Consider the following 16,108-nt stretch of genomic DNA (forward strand, 5'->3'; position numbering starts at 1 on the left):
TAGGTTGCTTTGACAAGCTCCACCATATACGATGGAACCGTAATCAAGTTTAGATCGGATGAGTGATCTATAAAAGTGAAGGAGGGTAGTTTGATCCTCTCCCCATTTTGAATTTGAAACAACCTTTAATATATCGAGTGCCTTCAGGCATTAATATGCTGCAAAAAGGTCAAATGTGAGTCGAAAATAAGTCCCAAGAACTTGGCCTCCTTGACCACTTTGATTGGGGTACCACTGAGATATAGTTCTGGGTCTTTATGGGGTTTGTATTTACGACAGAAGTCGTTTTTGATTTAGAAAATTTGAAGCCGTTTTCAAGACACCATTTATCTATTTTGTTTAAACACAGCTGCAATTGCCGTTCAATGGTATGCATATTTTTACCACAACAAGAAATTAAAATCATCCACAAATAAAGATCCATCTATTAAATCGTTTAAAAATTTAGATAGACTGTTGATCTTGATGCTAAAAGAGTGACTGACAAAATACTGCCTTGTGGAACACCCTGATCCTGATTGTAATGATCAGATAGGGTAGAACCCACACGGACTTGAAATTGCCTGTTATTTAAAAATATGAATTGATGCAAACAACCTCGCAAACCAAAATCATGTATATCTCTTAAAATGCCATGTTTCCAGGTTGTGTCATATGCTTTCTCAAGATCAAAAAAGATAGACACAGCATGTTGTTGATTAATCAGCGCATTTTTCACAAATGATTCTAAACACACTAAGTGATCGACTGTACTTCTGTTTTTTTGGAAACCACATTGTATGTCTGCGATAAGGTTATTTGTTTCCAAGTACCAAACAAGTCGATTATTTATCATGCGTTCCATGGTCTTGCAAACACAGCTTGTTAGTGAAATAGGTCGATAATTGGACGGATTCGTATGATCACGTCCAGGTTTAGGTATTGGTACTACTATGGCGTCACGCCATGAGGGAGGAAAGTTACCCGATGTCCAAATCTCATCAAAAATATTTAGAAGAGTTTCTAGGCAGGATTCTGGTAAGTGCTTCATGAGTTGATAATGTATGTTATCAGCTCCTGTAGCAGTATCATGAGCTTGATCAAGAGCAGTATGGAGCTCATGAACAGAAAAAGTTTTATTATAATCTTCCCCATTATCTGAGTTGAAATTAATAGTTTTCTTTTCTTGTTTTTGATACTGCTGGAATTTAGGTAAATAATTTGAAGAGGAAGAGTGTCTAGCAAGAGTTTCGCCCAGTTTATTTGCGATATCTGATTAATCAGTAAGTAACTGATCTCCATGTTTAAGATGATGGACAGTAGATTTAGTACCTTTGCCTTTAATTTCTTGGACCATGTTCCATACCTTGGTCATGGGTGTCCAAGAATTTATTTTGGATACATAATTTTGCCAAGATTGGCGTTTGTTCAGTTTGAAAGTACGTCGTGCTTTAGCATTTAAAATTTTAAATTTATTTAAATTATGCACCATAGGATGGCGACAGAAATAATGTTCTGCTTTTTTCCTTGCCTTCCTAGCTTGTTTGCACTCATTGTTAAACCATGGTTTTCTTATGCGTGGAACTGCAGAGGACTTTGGTATACACTCATCAGCTATGGAATTCAGTTCATCAGAAAAGCATTTAATAGCATCGGGAACGTCAATAAAAAGTTCAGCTTTAAGTTTTTCAGCACACAGTGTTTCATATAAAGCCCAGTTAGCCTTTTTAAAATTTCGTCTTGATGATGGAGGAACATCAGATGATGTTACAGCTTTTAATACAGTAGGAAAATGGTCACTTCCACAGAGGTCATCGTGGACTGACCATTCAAATTCATTTAGTAGTTCTGAATTTGTCAATGACAAGTCAAGAGCAGAATAGGTCCCTGTCTCAGGGTGTAAATATGTGTCATTATAAATACATAAATCATTGTCAGAACAAAAGTCCTCCAACAACTTACCTTTAGCGTTTGTAGTTACACTACCCCAAAGTGGGTTGTGTCCATTTAAATCTCCCATTATAATACAGGGCTTCGGGAGTTGGTCATATAGAGCTTGAAGATCGGTTTTGGCAAACACCGAAGACGGTGAAATATAAAGAGAGCATAGTGTAAACGCTACATGTAAAGTAATTCTCACTGCAACAGCCTGCATATCAGTAATAAGTGGAACAGGGCTTTGAATAACGTTTTGTCGGACTAGAATGGATGATCCGCCAGTGGCCCTATCACCTGGAGGTGAAAAACAATGATATGCATTAAAATGATGAAGGTTAAATGTATCTGTTTGTTTTAAATATGTCTCTTGGAGACATAACGCTGAAGGTGTGAAATCTTGGACTAATAGCTGTAATTCATGTAAATTAGTCCTCAATCCTCTGCAGTTCCACTGTACAATATTATTGGAATTAACTATCTTTTGTGGGATTTATTGGGGATCTACCCCACACTCTTTTGGAGGGCGACAAGCTATGTACCCTAGAATGGATGTTTTCAGAAACGTCCATGTCTTCAAGAGACCCATATTTATTAAACAATTGAACTTTATTTTGTGACCCTTTAGGAGCTCTGCCACTTTGTTGTTTGGAAGCATCAGGCTTTGGCTTCGGTTTACTTTTCACCGTTTGTTGATTATCAGCTGTTGATTGAGACTTTGAGTGTGACTGTGATGATGATGATTTGTGATCAGAAGACGACTTTGAGGTACTAGGAAGTGATTCCTCAGTCTGTGATGATATAGCAGGGTACAAAAGCTGTGGAGAATCACAATTTACCCAAGTCAAGGTAGTTTGGCAGCCTGTGGTTGATGTTGTTTTAGAGCTAGAACCCAATGATGTTTTTGCTATTGTAGCATAACTTTCTGGAAGATCAGATCTCTTTACCAGTTTTTTTGCCTCAGAGAAAGAGATATTTTGTGTAAATTTGATTTTGTTTATCTCCGTTTTTTCTTTTCCAAATTGGACACTGTTTAGAAAATGAAGAATGGTCGTCCGAGCAGTTGGTGCATTTTTTAAAATCACTGTCACAATCTTCTGTTGTGTGTCTTCTCACCACAGTGAGCACACACAACTGACAATATGCAAGTACTAACATCATGGCCAAACTTCTGGCATTTAAAACACCCTAATGGATTGGGTATATAGGTGTCTACATTGATGTGACAATAGCCTGTCTTTACTGATCTGGGAGCTGTTGGAGAGGAAAATGAAAAGAGGTAGGTATTAGTCTGAATGGTCTCCTGGTTTTTACGTGTTGTAAAACGCTTAGCATATGTGACCCCTTGATCTTTCATTTCTGAAACAATATCAAAATTCATTAAATTCAGACATGTCGGCAAATAATCCATCTCTATCCCTGATGATTCCTTTGCTTGTGTTAAGTGTCCTATGCGGAGATACTGATACTGGAATGCTGACGAATGTAGTGGTAGACATCAGGTTAGTAGTCTGTTGTCTTCTGTTGCACTCAACGAGCAACGCACCTGAACGCAAACGTCTGATATTTTTGACGTCACCAGCAATTCCTTGTATGCCTTTCTGTATCGCAAAAGGGTTCAACTTTAGTCTGCTGTTATCTTGAGTCTCAATCATGACAAAACGTGGCCAGTAATCAATGGAAGTGGACAGTCTTTGGTCGTTATCATCTGGATCAATGTCAAGTGGACGTTTTTTCTTTGTAATGGGGATTTGAGAAGCCATGGTTATGGTTGAATAGTTCATCATCCGAGCTCCCCACCCACCACGGAGTATCACAAGGACAATGCTAAAAACAAGCGGGTCTCCGGCTTGCAGCACCAAGGATACTCGGATGATATACTCCTGCAGAAAAATTAAAAGATTAATGATTCCACCAGATTTGCCCATGAGCCACCGTCTTCTGGCATACGACTCTAGGCAATAATAAACAGTAACATTTTCAAATTCTGCTTCGAAATTCGCCAAGGCTAGAAAATATAAACACACAATTCTCAAATTTTAGTGCAACACTACAGAGTTGTAGCACAGGGCTTGGCGTGACCAGCCGATTGATAGAACCGGGCCGATTCTACCACCCGTCTAGGTGAAGTTAGGGCCAAAGTGGTGTGTTGGGCAATGGAACACAGTTAAAAGCTCCAGTGCCCTCAACCACCAGGATCCCGTCCTCCACCAACACGGGACGCAACCCACGGCAAACGGGTTGGTGGACCAAATATCCCCCCGGGTCCACTACGGGGTTGTCGGCAAGCTCTTGGCGTTACCCAGCACCCACCACGAGGAGGTGGCTCGCCACGGGTGCCCGTGAGACGCTAGACGGAAAAGTAAATTTTTTGGATAGTCCACGCTAGGAGTGACTTCGTCACTTCGATTCCTATTCATTCCAAGATACAAAATAGCCAATTGAGAGAATGGTGAATCAACGACTGTCTGATCTCCTCTAAGCAATGTTTGAGGTAATATGCACAAGACTTATGGTAAGGTAAATTAAAACTTTCGGACGTTACTAAGCATGTGTAATCTGAAATAGAAAATATGCTGCATTTGACCACTTGCTGAAAGATATTTTCAATTTTTACCCGCATAGTTGAGTAGTTGATCTGTTTGGTCAAGACACCAAATCTTCATGCGTTATGCTCTATACCATGCCGCTTTATATTGAATCAGTACCCAAAACAAAGAATCTACTTAGGAATAAGGGACATGTACCTACCCCTTGATAGTCTGGGTGGGTAGCAATTCTCACAATTCTTGCACCAGACAGTCCAGGAAAGTCATGATCTTGGAACTAAGGACAAAAACAAATGACAAAATAAATAGCATTTCAGCAAAAGCATTTTCAATATGTTATAACCTTAGAATTCAACCAACTGAGTCATCTTGCCCTTTTTCTGTAAGAATATCTCATATATACATGATGACAAAAAGTTCACTTCACTCCTAGCATCAGTATGTTACCATAAACCATAGGAAAGGAGTGCATCCAAATCCTAACTTAACTTACTATCTGGATAAATTTACATTCAACAAATAATTTAATACTAAACTTAAAACTGAAGTTTACTGACAGAAGCAAGAGTTGCCACCTACAAACAAGTGACTAAGCACTGGCCTTTTCTTGACAGTGATGTAATGTTGGCCATTCAGATTTCGTCATATTGTCGCAAAGTCAAGTTTAAAAAATCATGTGAGATGCATTCCCACAATACCAATGAACTCTGCAAAATGGTACTTGCTCAAAGGTATTCCACTGTGCATATACAGTATTGCTGCAGTGCCAAACATGAGCTGGCAATCAGTAAGGAACAAAAAGAATTGTCTCTTGTCCAACCGGTGGACTTTTCCACATGACCACAAATTCAGGGACACTGAGCTTTGTGGTCTGGGTATGACAATGGATGTCTGGTCCCATACCTGGTGATTTACGACCATTTTGTTGGACACCAATGTTCTTGGCCCAACTTCTCTTCTGAGTTCATCATCCTATCTAACAATATAAATGAAACATGATAAAGTTGTTTTTTGTCACTGATCTATCCTACCTGTTGTGATATTGTCCATGGAATTAGGTCTCCTGCTGCTCTCCTCCCCCGTGATAAACTATTCATGATGGTGCTCTTGGAGATCTCTCCTTCAAGGCATACCTGTTTGCGAATAAATGTATTTGTCTTAACACTACCTCTGACACATGATTGCCTTTTTCCTGAAGATTGTTTTTAAATGCAACTCTACTCCAAGGAAATGTGTTGTCTTTCTTCCTTGTGGTTCACCAGAATGCAATCCACAAGAAGTGCGGGCAACTCATATTTCTTATTATCATATCAAACTTAAAAAGTAACAAGAGTCATCAGAAGATGACATATCCCCCGACCCCAACATATCTGAAAAGACAAATCATTTGAAAGTTACTTGATATTTTTGTAGACTAAGTTTGAATCACTTCCATGGAAATTATGAAAAACATATGTCGGTAAACAGCAAAAGGCACCACTTCAAGATCTGTCTCATATATCTGCCAAGACCTGTTGAAAGATATGAAATGGATTTCGAGTTGTGCTTTGTAAATGAAGCCAGTCCCTCCCTTCTGAGACTGTTTCCATGGAAACTGGGAAAATTAGAATGCCAAAACTTTGTAGGTAGCAAAAGGCACCACTTTGTCGTCTGCCTCACATATCTGACAATTTTGCTGAAATTTCTCAGAAACCAAGCCCATCCTCCATCAACTGGGGAAATGATAAATAACAAAAATCTGCAAATAGCAAAAGGCACCACTTTAAGATCTGCCTCACATATCTGTCAAGTTTTACTATGAGATATTGAGAAGTTTTCAAATTGTGCTCCCGAAACAAAGCGCATCCCTCCCAATTTAGACTAGATCCGAATCCATTCCATGGAAAATGGGAAAATGATAAATCACAAAAATTTGTAAATAGCAAAAGGCACCACCTAAGTTCTGCAAACAGACCTTAGGAGGTTTTTTAGTTCTGCTCTGGAAAAGAAGCCCATCCCTCTATTTTGAGACAAAGACCAAGTCGTTTCAATGGAACCGAGAAAATAATAAATCATAAAAACCTGGAAATAGCAAAAGGCACCACTTTAGGTTATTGAACCGTTTTTGAGTTATGCTCTGGAAACAAAATGATTACAGATGGACAGACGGATGGACAGAAAAGGCATCAATTATATCCCCCTGCATTACATGCCGGGGGGTTAAAATGTTACAGTGTATAGTCTAAAATGCTTCCATAAACCGAGAAAATAAGAAATCACAGAAACCTGTAAGTAGCAAAAGGCACCACTTTAGGTTCTGACTGATATATCTAAAATGTTTTGGAGAAAAATATTGAATGGGTTTTTAGATATGATCCAGAAATGAAGCCCGTCCCTCAATTTTGAAACTAAGTCCGAATTGTTTCCATGGAAACCGAGAAAATAAAAATCTATCTCTAAAACCTGTAAATAGCAAAAGGCACCACTTTAGATTCTGACTGATATGTCTACCAAGTTTTGCAGAAAAATAATGTAATTTTCTGAATAAAATTGATATTATATACTTATCCTGACTCATGCTTAATTGCTTATCTCCTCTTCCTAGAGAAGGCAGTGGAACACCTGAAATCCCTTGAAGTTCCCTTCTAAAAGAAGCGGACATAAAAATACACTCACCCACAAGTAGCCTCCCTTTACTCACACACATGGTCAGCTGATTGGCCATGATTGTCACTCTCTCTTTAATAATATCCTGACACAAGAATTATAGGAATTCAGTGTGCCTGTGAGGGGCGGTTGGGAGGGCTATCATCATGAGTCAGGATAAGTTTAAAATATCAATTTTATTGAAAAAATGACATACTTTTCCTTATCCTGACTCATGCTTAATTGCATGATCGTACCCATCACTTGTGAGATGTTGAAGTACGATGTGTAGATCCCATGCTGGAGCTCTAAATCTATGTTGTTGATCTTCCAACTTGAAGAAGCGTAGTAAGGCCTGTAGGTCGGGTACTTCAGTTAGCTTGGTTCCTGTTTCCATGATGACAACTGAGCTGACAGCTGCCAAATATGTAGATAATGTAGAGCCTTTCAGACCTCTGGAATGTTGTAGGTGACATAAATATTCTACTATCTGCGGATATATCGCCTTCATAGCAGTGAAGCCTTTCTCCTTGGCGTATGTCTCAAACCGGTTCCACTTGTCATCATAAAGGGTACGAGTGGATTTCTGTAAGGCTAAAGTAACTGTTTTCGCTGCTCTTGCCGAGTATCCTCTGAGTTTTGAACAGATTTAGATATGTTCCACACTTGAAGTCAGAACGCAGGTGGGTTGCCGTGTACCTTTTTCGTGTGAGGGTGGACGAGAAGATTTTCCAATCTGGTAGTTGTAGTGCTGGTTGTCTTAACTCCTCTATGAGTGTAGAAAACCATTGTCTCAATGGCCAGTAAGGCGTGACCAATGTCAGTTGTTGCCTCATGGTCTGTTTTTTTTCTCGATGACTTTTGGTAGCAGCACTGGAGGGGGAAATGCAAACATGTTTAGTCCTTCCCATGGGATGCTGAGAGCGTCTGTTGCCCAGGTTAACGGATCTGGTACCGGTGATACAAAGGTTGTTGTCTGTTTATTGAACCTTGTTGCAAATATGTCTATTTGCGGCGATCCCAATGTCTGGCTGATAAGTTGAAATGCCTCTCAATGAAGAGGATGAGATAAGGCCTCTGCAATGATGTTGCAGGCTTCTGGTATGGGACATGCTTTTATTTGGAGATTCCGACAGTCGACCATGTCAAAGAGTTGAAACAACAGGTGTAGTAGAGATGGCGATTTCACTGACCCTTGCCTGTTTCTGTAGAAACCCACTGTTGAGTTGGATCATCAGTAGCTTGTCTCTCAGTGTTGTCGACTAATGATGGATAGCATGAATCACCACTTTCATCTCCAACTGGTTGACGGGAAGAGTTCATTCTTCCTTCTTCCAAATTCCTGCTGCAACGTCGTTGTTTAGATGGGCACCCCTTCCTTGGAGAGACGTGTTTGACTGGCGAGTTCCCCATAGCGTCTGTGGTCTCCTCAAGATGTCCAGCATCATAAACCGGTCAGGACATGAAACCGTGACTCAGGAATTGCTGTCATAGACGTAGTTGTAGGCGTCTTCGTCTGGTAATATCCTGAGATGGCATGAGCAGACATTGACACTGTCGTAACAGTAGTGGAGAGTAGAACTTGTTCTAACATCAACTTGAACTTTGACCTGCCGATTCTCTGGGACAGTAGTGTATTTCCATGTAGTGATGAATCAAATCCAGAGGAATTTAGATTCACATTCCATCTGAGCTGATCTAGTAGCCTGATAGTGAAGTCCAACTGTACACTGAGTTGACTACTCTCATGAAGAACTTGTATGATATTTCATTCTTCGTTTCCTGTCTGATCACGAGCCATCATTCATTGCTGCAAGCCTCATGATAGGCAATGTTGAGTCTGCTGTTAGAAGACCTCTATGCTGCCTGAAGAATCAAATGATGCTGTAAACTGTTCATCTGGTGTGCAATCGACAAGGGTAGAAGATTCCACTCATTTAGAACCTTATCTCCAATGTTTACCTACTCTTCCGTCCCTGGACGCTCTAGTATTAACCTTCTTATCTTTTGATCTCTGGACTCTGGAGAACTTGTACTTCTTAGTGTAACACTGACTTGTCTGCTTGAGCACGATTGTCTGTATCAATGGGCTTGATTATCATGACTCCTCTGGAGTCTTAGGCGAAGATTTCTCTTCAATCTTCCCATGCAATATTATGGGTGCTGACCAAACTGCTTGATATAAGGGCTTTGTGAAAATTTCACTCCATGATGAGGCGGACAAGAGACCTTATCGACGAAGTAGATTCAGTCTCGCAGTAGCAGAGGCGAGGTGTTCAGACATTAACTGCTGAACCTTCTTCTGTGTGACGTTGTGCTTTGTAACTTCAGAGTCCAAGAAGAGGGCTTCCTCTGGTGATGAAGATTGGTAGTCTCTTTCTTCACATATCCATGAATGCAACGCAATCGATGGAATCCGACGATCCTTTTTATGCGAGTCCAGGTCTGAAGGGTGCTGACGACGAGTGCTGACAGCACCTTCGATGAGCTGAGGAGACTGATGAAGATCTTCTGTGTTGATGAGTAGAACTGCGAGAGCATTAACTTCTCTGGAATAGGCCAATATACAGCCTGAGACGAATACCAGCTAACAAACCTGATCTTGTTCTTTTTGATAAAACTAATGAAATTATTTATATCATTGAATTTTCTGTCCCTTTTGACAGCAATGTGATTGGCTAGATTCAGGAAGAGCATGATAAATATGCGGACCTCGCCTTTGAAATGTCTCGCCTGCATCCCAAGTACACTGTCGTCAGGCTCCCCATTGTTCTCAGTGCCCTTGGTTTGGTACCTCTTGATCTCTTGGCGCTGATCAGGAGAGTGCCCAGGTTCTCCACCGGGAGCACAGCCCTTCTGACAATCTGGGTAATGCAGAAGGCTGCAATGTTTGGGAGCCTCCATATTCTCTGAAAAGTTCTTGGTGAGTTCGACTAGGCAGTGTTTTCTGGGAGAAGTCCCATTCGCTGTCTGGGCTGCGTGCAAAGGGGGTGAGGGCCCTGAGCTGATGATGAGCTTGACCAGCCTGACTGTGCCAGGATCATCCGAACCCTCTCTGCTGCATTTTCATTCTAATCTGTAAAAAATAATAATAATAAGTCCTTCAGTGTATTGACCTCCCTGAGCGACTACTTGATTTACTCAAGTCTTTAATGAGTTGCTGGTCGACTCAACTTGAGATGTACTCGCAAGGAGAGGTGCAGACTTCGGAATCTATTCCAATCAGAAAGGGAATATTTCAGAGGGACTCCTTCAGTCCATTGCTTTTTTGTCTGTCTCTAAATCCTTTGAGTTTCCTGCTCAACGGGGAGGAAGGGTACCATCCCGGACCTCCTCAGCACAGATCCCCAACACCTCTTGCTCATCTCCTCTATATGGATGACATCGAGCTCCTTGCCAAAGGAGAGACCAATATGAAACAACAGGTTCTCCTTGTCGAGTCCTTCTCTAATGATATTGGCATGACATTTGAACTCGACAAATGTAATACTCTTCATCTGAAACGTGGCAAGGTAACTAATGATGGATCGGTCAAGTTACAAGGGGGAGGAGTTATTGAGCATCTTGTGGAAGATCAGGCCTACACCTATCTTGGAATGCAAGTTCGAGACAAGCTCCAGAATGCCCAGATTCAAGATAAACTTCGGGCCGAGTATAAATCTCGTTTAAAGAAAATCTGGAGTTCAGAGCTAAATGCTCGAAACAAAGTCAAAGCCACCAATACCTTTGCTGTGCCAGTCCTCTCCTATTCCTTTGGAGTAGTTGATTGGACAAAACAAGACATCCAGAATCTTGACCGCCTGACCAAAAGGATCATGTCTGATAACAGAGCACACCACCCTCGTTCGTCTCTTAATCGTTTATATATGCCAATCAATTCTGGAGGTCGGGGTTTGATTAATGTGGAAGCTCTTCATGACAGAATGTTATTGTGTACTTTTGCACATATTTATTTGTCAGATGATCCTTTGGTGATGCACGTCAAGATTCATGATGAAAGCAAGGAATTCCACAGCTACTTTAAGCGTGCCAAGGTTGTTGGACACAATTTGAAAATTGAAGTTGATTTTGTTGATGGCGATGTACTGCTGGACGGTACAGTGATGGGAGTAAACCAGGTGAAGTCTTTCACCAAGTCTGCCCAGAGTCGGTCCTTTGTGGAGAAGCTGTCTGAGAAGCCATTGCATCGTGTTTACATGCAGTGTGTGGAACAGAACAGCAATCCAACCAACTCCTTCGCCTGGATGAAGTCGGCTGGTCTCAAATGTGAAACTGAGGGCTTCCTTTTTGCTGCTCAGGACCAGTCACTTCCCACTCGCAATCGCCAGAATGTGATTCTTAAAGAAAACATCAATATGAAATGTCGTCTTTGCAATCAATTTACAGAGACTGTCCAACACCTTGTCAGTGGATGCCCTTCCTTGGCACAAACAGCATATCTTAAAAGACATGATGGCATGCCTCGCTGCTTTTATTATCGTCTCCGCCATGCCTGTGGCTTTGACTCCGAGGTCCATCCATGGTATGACCCTGTACATGTCCAGGGCGTCCTGGAAAATGATGCTTTTAAACTTCTCTGGAATAGGCCAATATACAGCCTGAGACGAATTCCAGCCAACAAACCTGATCTTGTCCTTTTTGATAAAGCCAATGAAATTATTTATATCATTGAATTTTCTGTCCCTTTTGACAGCAATGTGATTGGCAAGATTCAGGAAAAGCATGATAAATATGCGGACCTCGCCTTTGAAATGTCTCGCTTGCATCCCAAGTACACTGTCGTCAGGCTCCCCATTGTTCTCGGTGCCCTTGGTTTGGTACCTCCTGATCTCTTGGTGCAGATCAGGAGAGTGCCCAGGTTCTCCACCGGGAGCACAGCCCTTCTGACAATCTGGGTAATGCAGAAGGCTGCAGTGTTGGGGAGCCTCCATATTCTCCGGAAAGTTCTTGGTGGGTTCGACTAGGCAGTGTTTCCTGGGAGAAGTCCCATTCGCTGTCTGGGCTGCGTGTAGAGGGGGCTAGGGCCCTGAGCTGATGATGAGCTTGACCAGCCTGACTGTGCCAGGATCACCCGAACCCTCTCTGCTGCATTTTCATTCTAATCTGTAAAAAATAATAATAATAAGTCCTTCAGTGTATTGACCTCCCTGAGCGACTACTTGATTTACTCAAGTCTTTAATGAGTTGCTGGTCGACTCAACTTGAGATGTACTCGCAAGGAGAGGTGCAGACTTCGGAATCTATTCCAATCAGAAAGGGAATATTTCAGGGGGACTCCTTCAGTCCATTGCTTTTTTGTCTGTCTCTAAATCCTTTGAGTTTCCTGCTCAACGGGGAGGAAGGGTACCATCCCGGACCTCCTCAGCACAGATCCCCAACACCTCTTGCTCATCTCCTCTATATGGATGACATCGAGCTCCTTGCCAAAGGAGAGACCAATATGAAACAACAGGTTCTCCTTGTCGAGTCCTTCTCTAATGATATTGGCATGACATTTGAACTCGACAAATGTAATACTCTTCATCTGAAACGTGGCAAGGTAACTAACGATGGATCGGTCAAGTTACAAGGGGGAGGAGTTATTGAGCATCTTGTGGAAGATCAGGCCTACACCTATCTTGGAATGCAAGTTCGAGACAAGCTCCAGAATGCCCATATTCAAGATAAACTTCGGGCCGAGTATAAATCTCATTTAAAGAAAATCTGGAGTTCAGAGCTAAATGCTCGAAACAAAGTCAAAGCCACCAATACCTTTGCTGTGCCAGTCCTCTCCTATTCCTTTGGAGTAGTTGATTGGACAAAACAAGACATCCAGAATCTTGACCGCCTGACCAGAAGGATCATGTCTGATAACAGAGCACACCACCCTCGTTCGTCTCTTAATCGTTTATATATGCCAATCAATTCTGGAGGTCGGGGTTTGATTAATGTGGAAGCTCTTCATGACAGAATGTTATTGTGTACCTTTGCACATATTTATTTGTCAGATGATCCTTTGGTGATGCACGTCAAGATTCATGATGAAAGCAAGGAATTCCACAACTACTTTAAGCGTGCCAAGGTTGTTGGACACAATTTGAAAATTGAAGTTGATTTTGTTGATGGCGATGTACTGCTGGACGGTACAGTGATGGGAGTAAACCAGGTGAAGTCTTTCACCAAGTCTGCCCAGAGTCGGTCCTTTGTGGAGAAGCTGTCTGAGAAGCCATTGCATCGTGTGTATATGCAGTGTGTGGAACAGAACAGCAATCCAACCAACTCCTTCGCCTGGATGAAGTCGGCTGGTCTCAAATGTGAAACTGAGGGCTTCCTTTTTGCTGCTCAGGACCAGTCACTTCCCACTCGCAATCGCCAGAATGTGATTCTTAAAGAAAACATCAATATGAAATGTCGTCTTTGCAATCAATTTACAGAGACAGTCCAACACCTTGTCAGTGGATGCCCTTCCTTGGCACAAACAGCATATCTTAAAAGACATGATGGCATGCCTCGCTGCTTTTATTATCGTCTCCGCCATGCCTGTGGCTTTGACTCCGAGGTCCATCCATGGTATGACCCTGTACATGTCCAGGGCGTCCTGGAAAATGATGCTTTTAAACTTCTCTGGAATAGGCCAATATACAGCCTGAGACGAATTCCAGCCAACGAACCTGATCTTGTCCTTTTTGATAAAGCCAATGAAATTATTTATATCATTGAATTTTCTGTCCCTTTTGACAGCAATGTGATTGGCAAGATTCAGGAAAAGCATGATAAATATGCGGACCTCGCCTTTGAAATGTCTCGCTTGCATCCCAAGTACACTGTCGTCAGGCTCCCCATTGTTCTCGGTGCCCTTGGTTTGGTACCTCCTGATCTCTTGGTGCAGATCAGGAGAGTGCCCAGGTTCTCCACCGGGAGCACAGCCCTTCTGACAATCTGGGTAATGCAGAAGGCTGCAGTGTTGGGGAGCCTCCATATTCTCCGGAAAGTTCTTGGTGGGTTCGACTAGGCAGTGTTTCCTGGGAGAAGTCCCATTCGCTGTCTGGGCTGCGTGTAGAGGGGGTGAGGGCCCTGAGCTGATGATGAGCTTGACCTGGCGACTGGATGGCCTGATAATCCACGTATTAATGGCAAGTCGCTATTTAAACATCTTATGCCCCGTGAGCAAGTTCAACCCACAACTGGTGTCCATCAGGAACCTTGCATGAGCAGGATGCTCAAGTGGCAGCTGACCCCAAACTTCTTATGGACGTCCACGTGAACCTCTTCCCTCTTCCCGAAAACTCTTCCCAGTTGCCTCTTCTGCCTTAGAGGCAACTGGCCCTGAAATGTTGGACCCTCACTCTTCCTCTTCCTCAATTGCTGACCTTTCAGAAAACCCTGTGTATATTTTGTTTCACTCTATTTATGATGAAATATCTGTTATACCTTTGGAAAAACGGAGGACAATCAAACAAACAAATATATCTATTCCCAAAACTGAAATTGATATATTAAATGACATTATTTCTATGAAACTTTCTGCGGACTCTTCATTACATGAAGTAAATTGTTGTGTTTATGCTGCCGCTCATGCGGCCCTTTTGTCTAGGACCCAGATTTCAGACATACAGGTGCTTTGATCTCCTTGCCCGTCACCTACCTGAAAAACACACAGGATTTCAGGCATGCAGGTGCTTAGATCTCCTTGCCCGTCACCTACCTGAAAAACACACAGGATTTCAGGCATGCAGGTGCTTAGATCTCCTTGCCCGTCACCTACCTGAAAAACACACAGGATTTCAGGCATGCAGGTGCTTAGATCTCCTTGCCCATCACCTACCTGAAAAACACACAGGATTTCAGGCACGCAGGTGCTTAGATCTCCTCATCTGTGACCTACCTGAATAACACACAGGATTTCAGGCATGCAAACATTTAGATCTGCTCATCTGTGACCTACCTGAATAACACACAGGATTTCTGGCAGGGAGCTCTGGCTGGCTGTCACAGGTCCCAGCAGCACGAAGATATTAACGGCAGGAGCATCAGACAACATTTGCAGGTCATTGGGAGTGTTCTAAAAGAAAAAAAGAAGAAACTGTCATCAATATGACCCTGCCTTCTTAAAGCTAAACAAGAAGCTATATATAATCTATGTTGAACACTTCCAGTTGTGCATGGCAAGGTGATAATGTGTGCTTGAAGGTGACGGTTAATCCATGGGTAAATCAACAAAATCCTCAAAAATAATGAAAGGTCAAAGTAAATTAAAAACTACCACAACAAACAGAAGGTGGATCAGTGGATTAAGCTGGAAGAGCATACTTCAATATTTACAATATTAATGAATTTTGTGTCACTGCATCAAAACAGTCATATCCAACTTGCAAAGACTGACACGTGGGGCAGCTACAAGCATGGAAGATATTATTCAGTTGTCAGAAAAAGACCTGTCTGAGCTTATTTGTTTGGTAAAATGTGAAATACAAGATTCAATAGAATCAGTGAAATCAGAAATGTCTGAGAACGTCACCGCAATAGACAACACTGTGTCTCAACATGAAGACGCAATGATGAAATACAAGACGAACTTTTGAAAGTGAAAAAGAAACACACTGATCTTGGAAAACATCTCCTCCAGAAAGATATACTTAAAAGGAAAACAAACCCTCCTGTTCTATAGAATCCGTGAGTATCCACAGGAAAATATTGAGTAGGTTCTCAGAAGATTCCTCAAAGACAGTTTGAAGTTTAACAATGTGAGAGTTAACGAGATGTCCATCCAAAGGCTCCAAATTTCAGAATATCAGAGGAAAAAATCGCACAAACCCCATTAAATATGACCTATAAACAACAGATACTCTCAGAGTGTTTATTTAAGTCCCCTATAGGAGACAAGGAGTCTTCCCAGCAAAAGCTATGAACGGATACTCTCAGAGTGTTTATTTAAGGCCTTTCATCGATCGTGCCATCATGTTTAATTTGATATTCCATAAAGTATCCCTTTTATCCCGTAAGATTGTTCTATGCTGTAGAATGCGATCATACAGGATGGA

At 41.8% G+C, this 16,108-nt stretch overlaps 1 protein-coding gene across 2 annotated transcripts in view; it reads right to left on the reverse strand.

Annotated features, from left to right (window-relative positions):
- The window catches only part of LOC137261048 (RNA cytidine acetyltransferase-like), a 202,082-nt gene that overhangs the window by 77,742 nt on the left and 108,232 nt on the right, over window positions 1–16,108 (reverse strand). For both annotated transcript variants that reach the window (XM_067798710.1, XM_067798711.1), the window contains exons 14-16: window positions 15,013–15,129; window positions 5,495–5,596; window positions 4,666–4,740 (exon numbers count right to left, since the gene is read on the reverse strand). In XM_067798710.1, the coding sequence (XP_067654811.1) occupies window positions 4,666–4,740; window positions 5,495–5,596; window positions 15,013–15,129 (294 nt within the window). The remainder of the gene's footprint in view (window positions 1–4,665; window positions 4,741–5,494; window positions 5,597–15,012; window positions 15,130–16,108) is intronic.

The sequence above is a fragment of the Haliotis asinina genome, chromosome 14 (assembly GCF_037392515.1).
Source record: "Haliotis asinina isolate JCU_RB_2024 chromosome 14, JCU_Hal_asi_v2, whole genome shotgun sequence".
Taxonomy (NCBI): Eukaryota; Metazoa; Mollusca; class Gastropoda; order Lepetellida; family Haliotidae; genus Haliotis; species Haliotis asinina.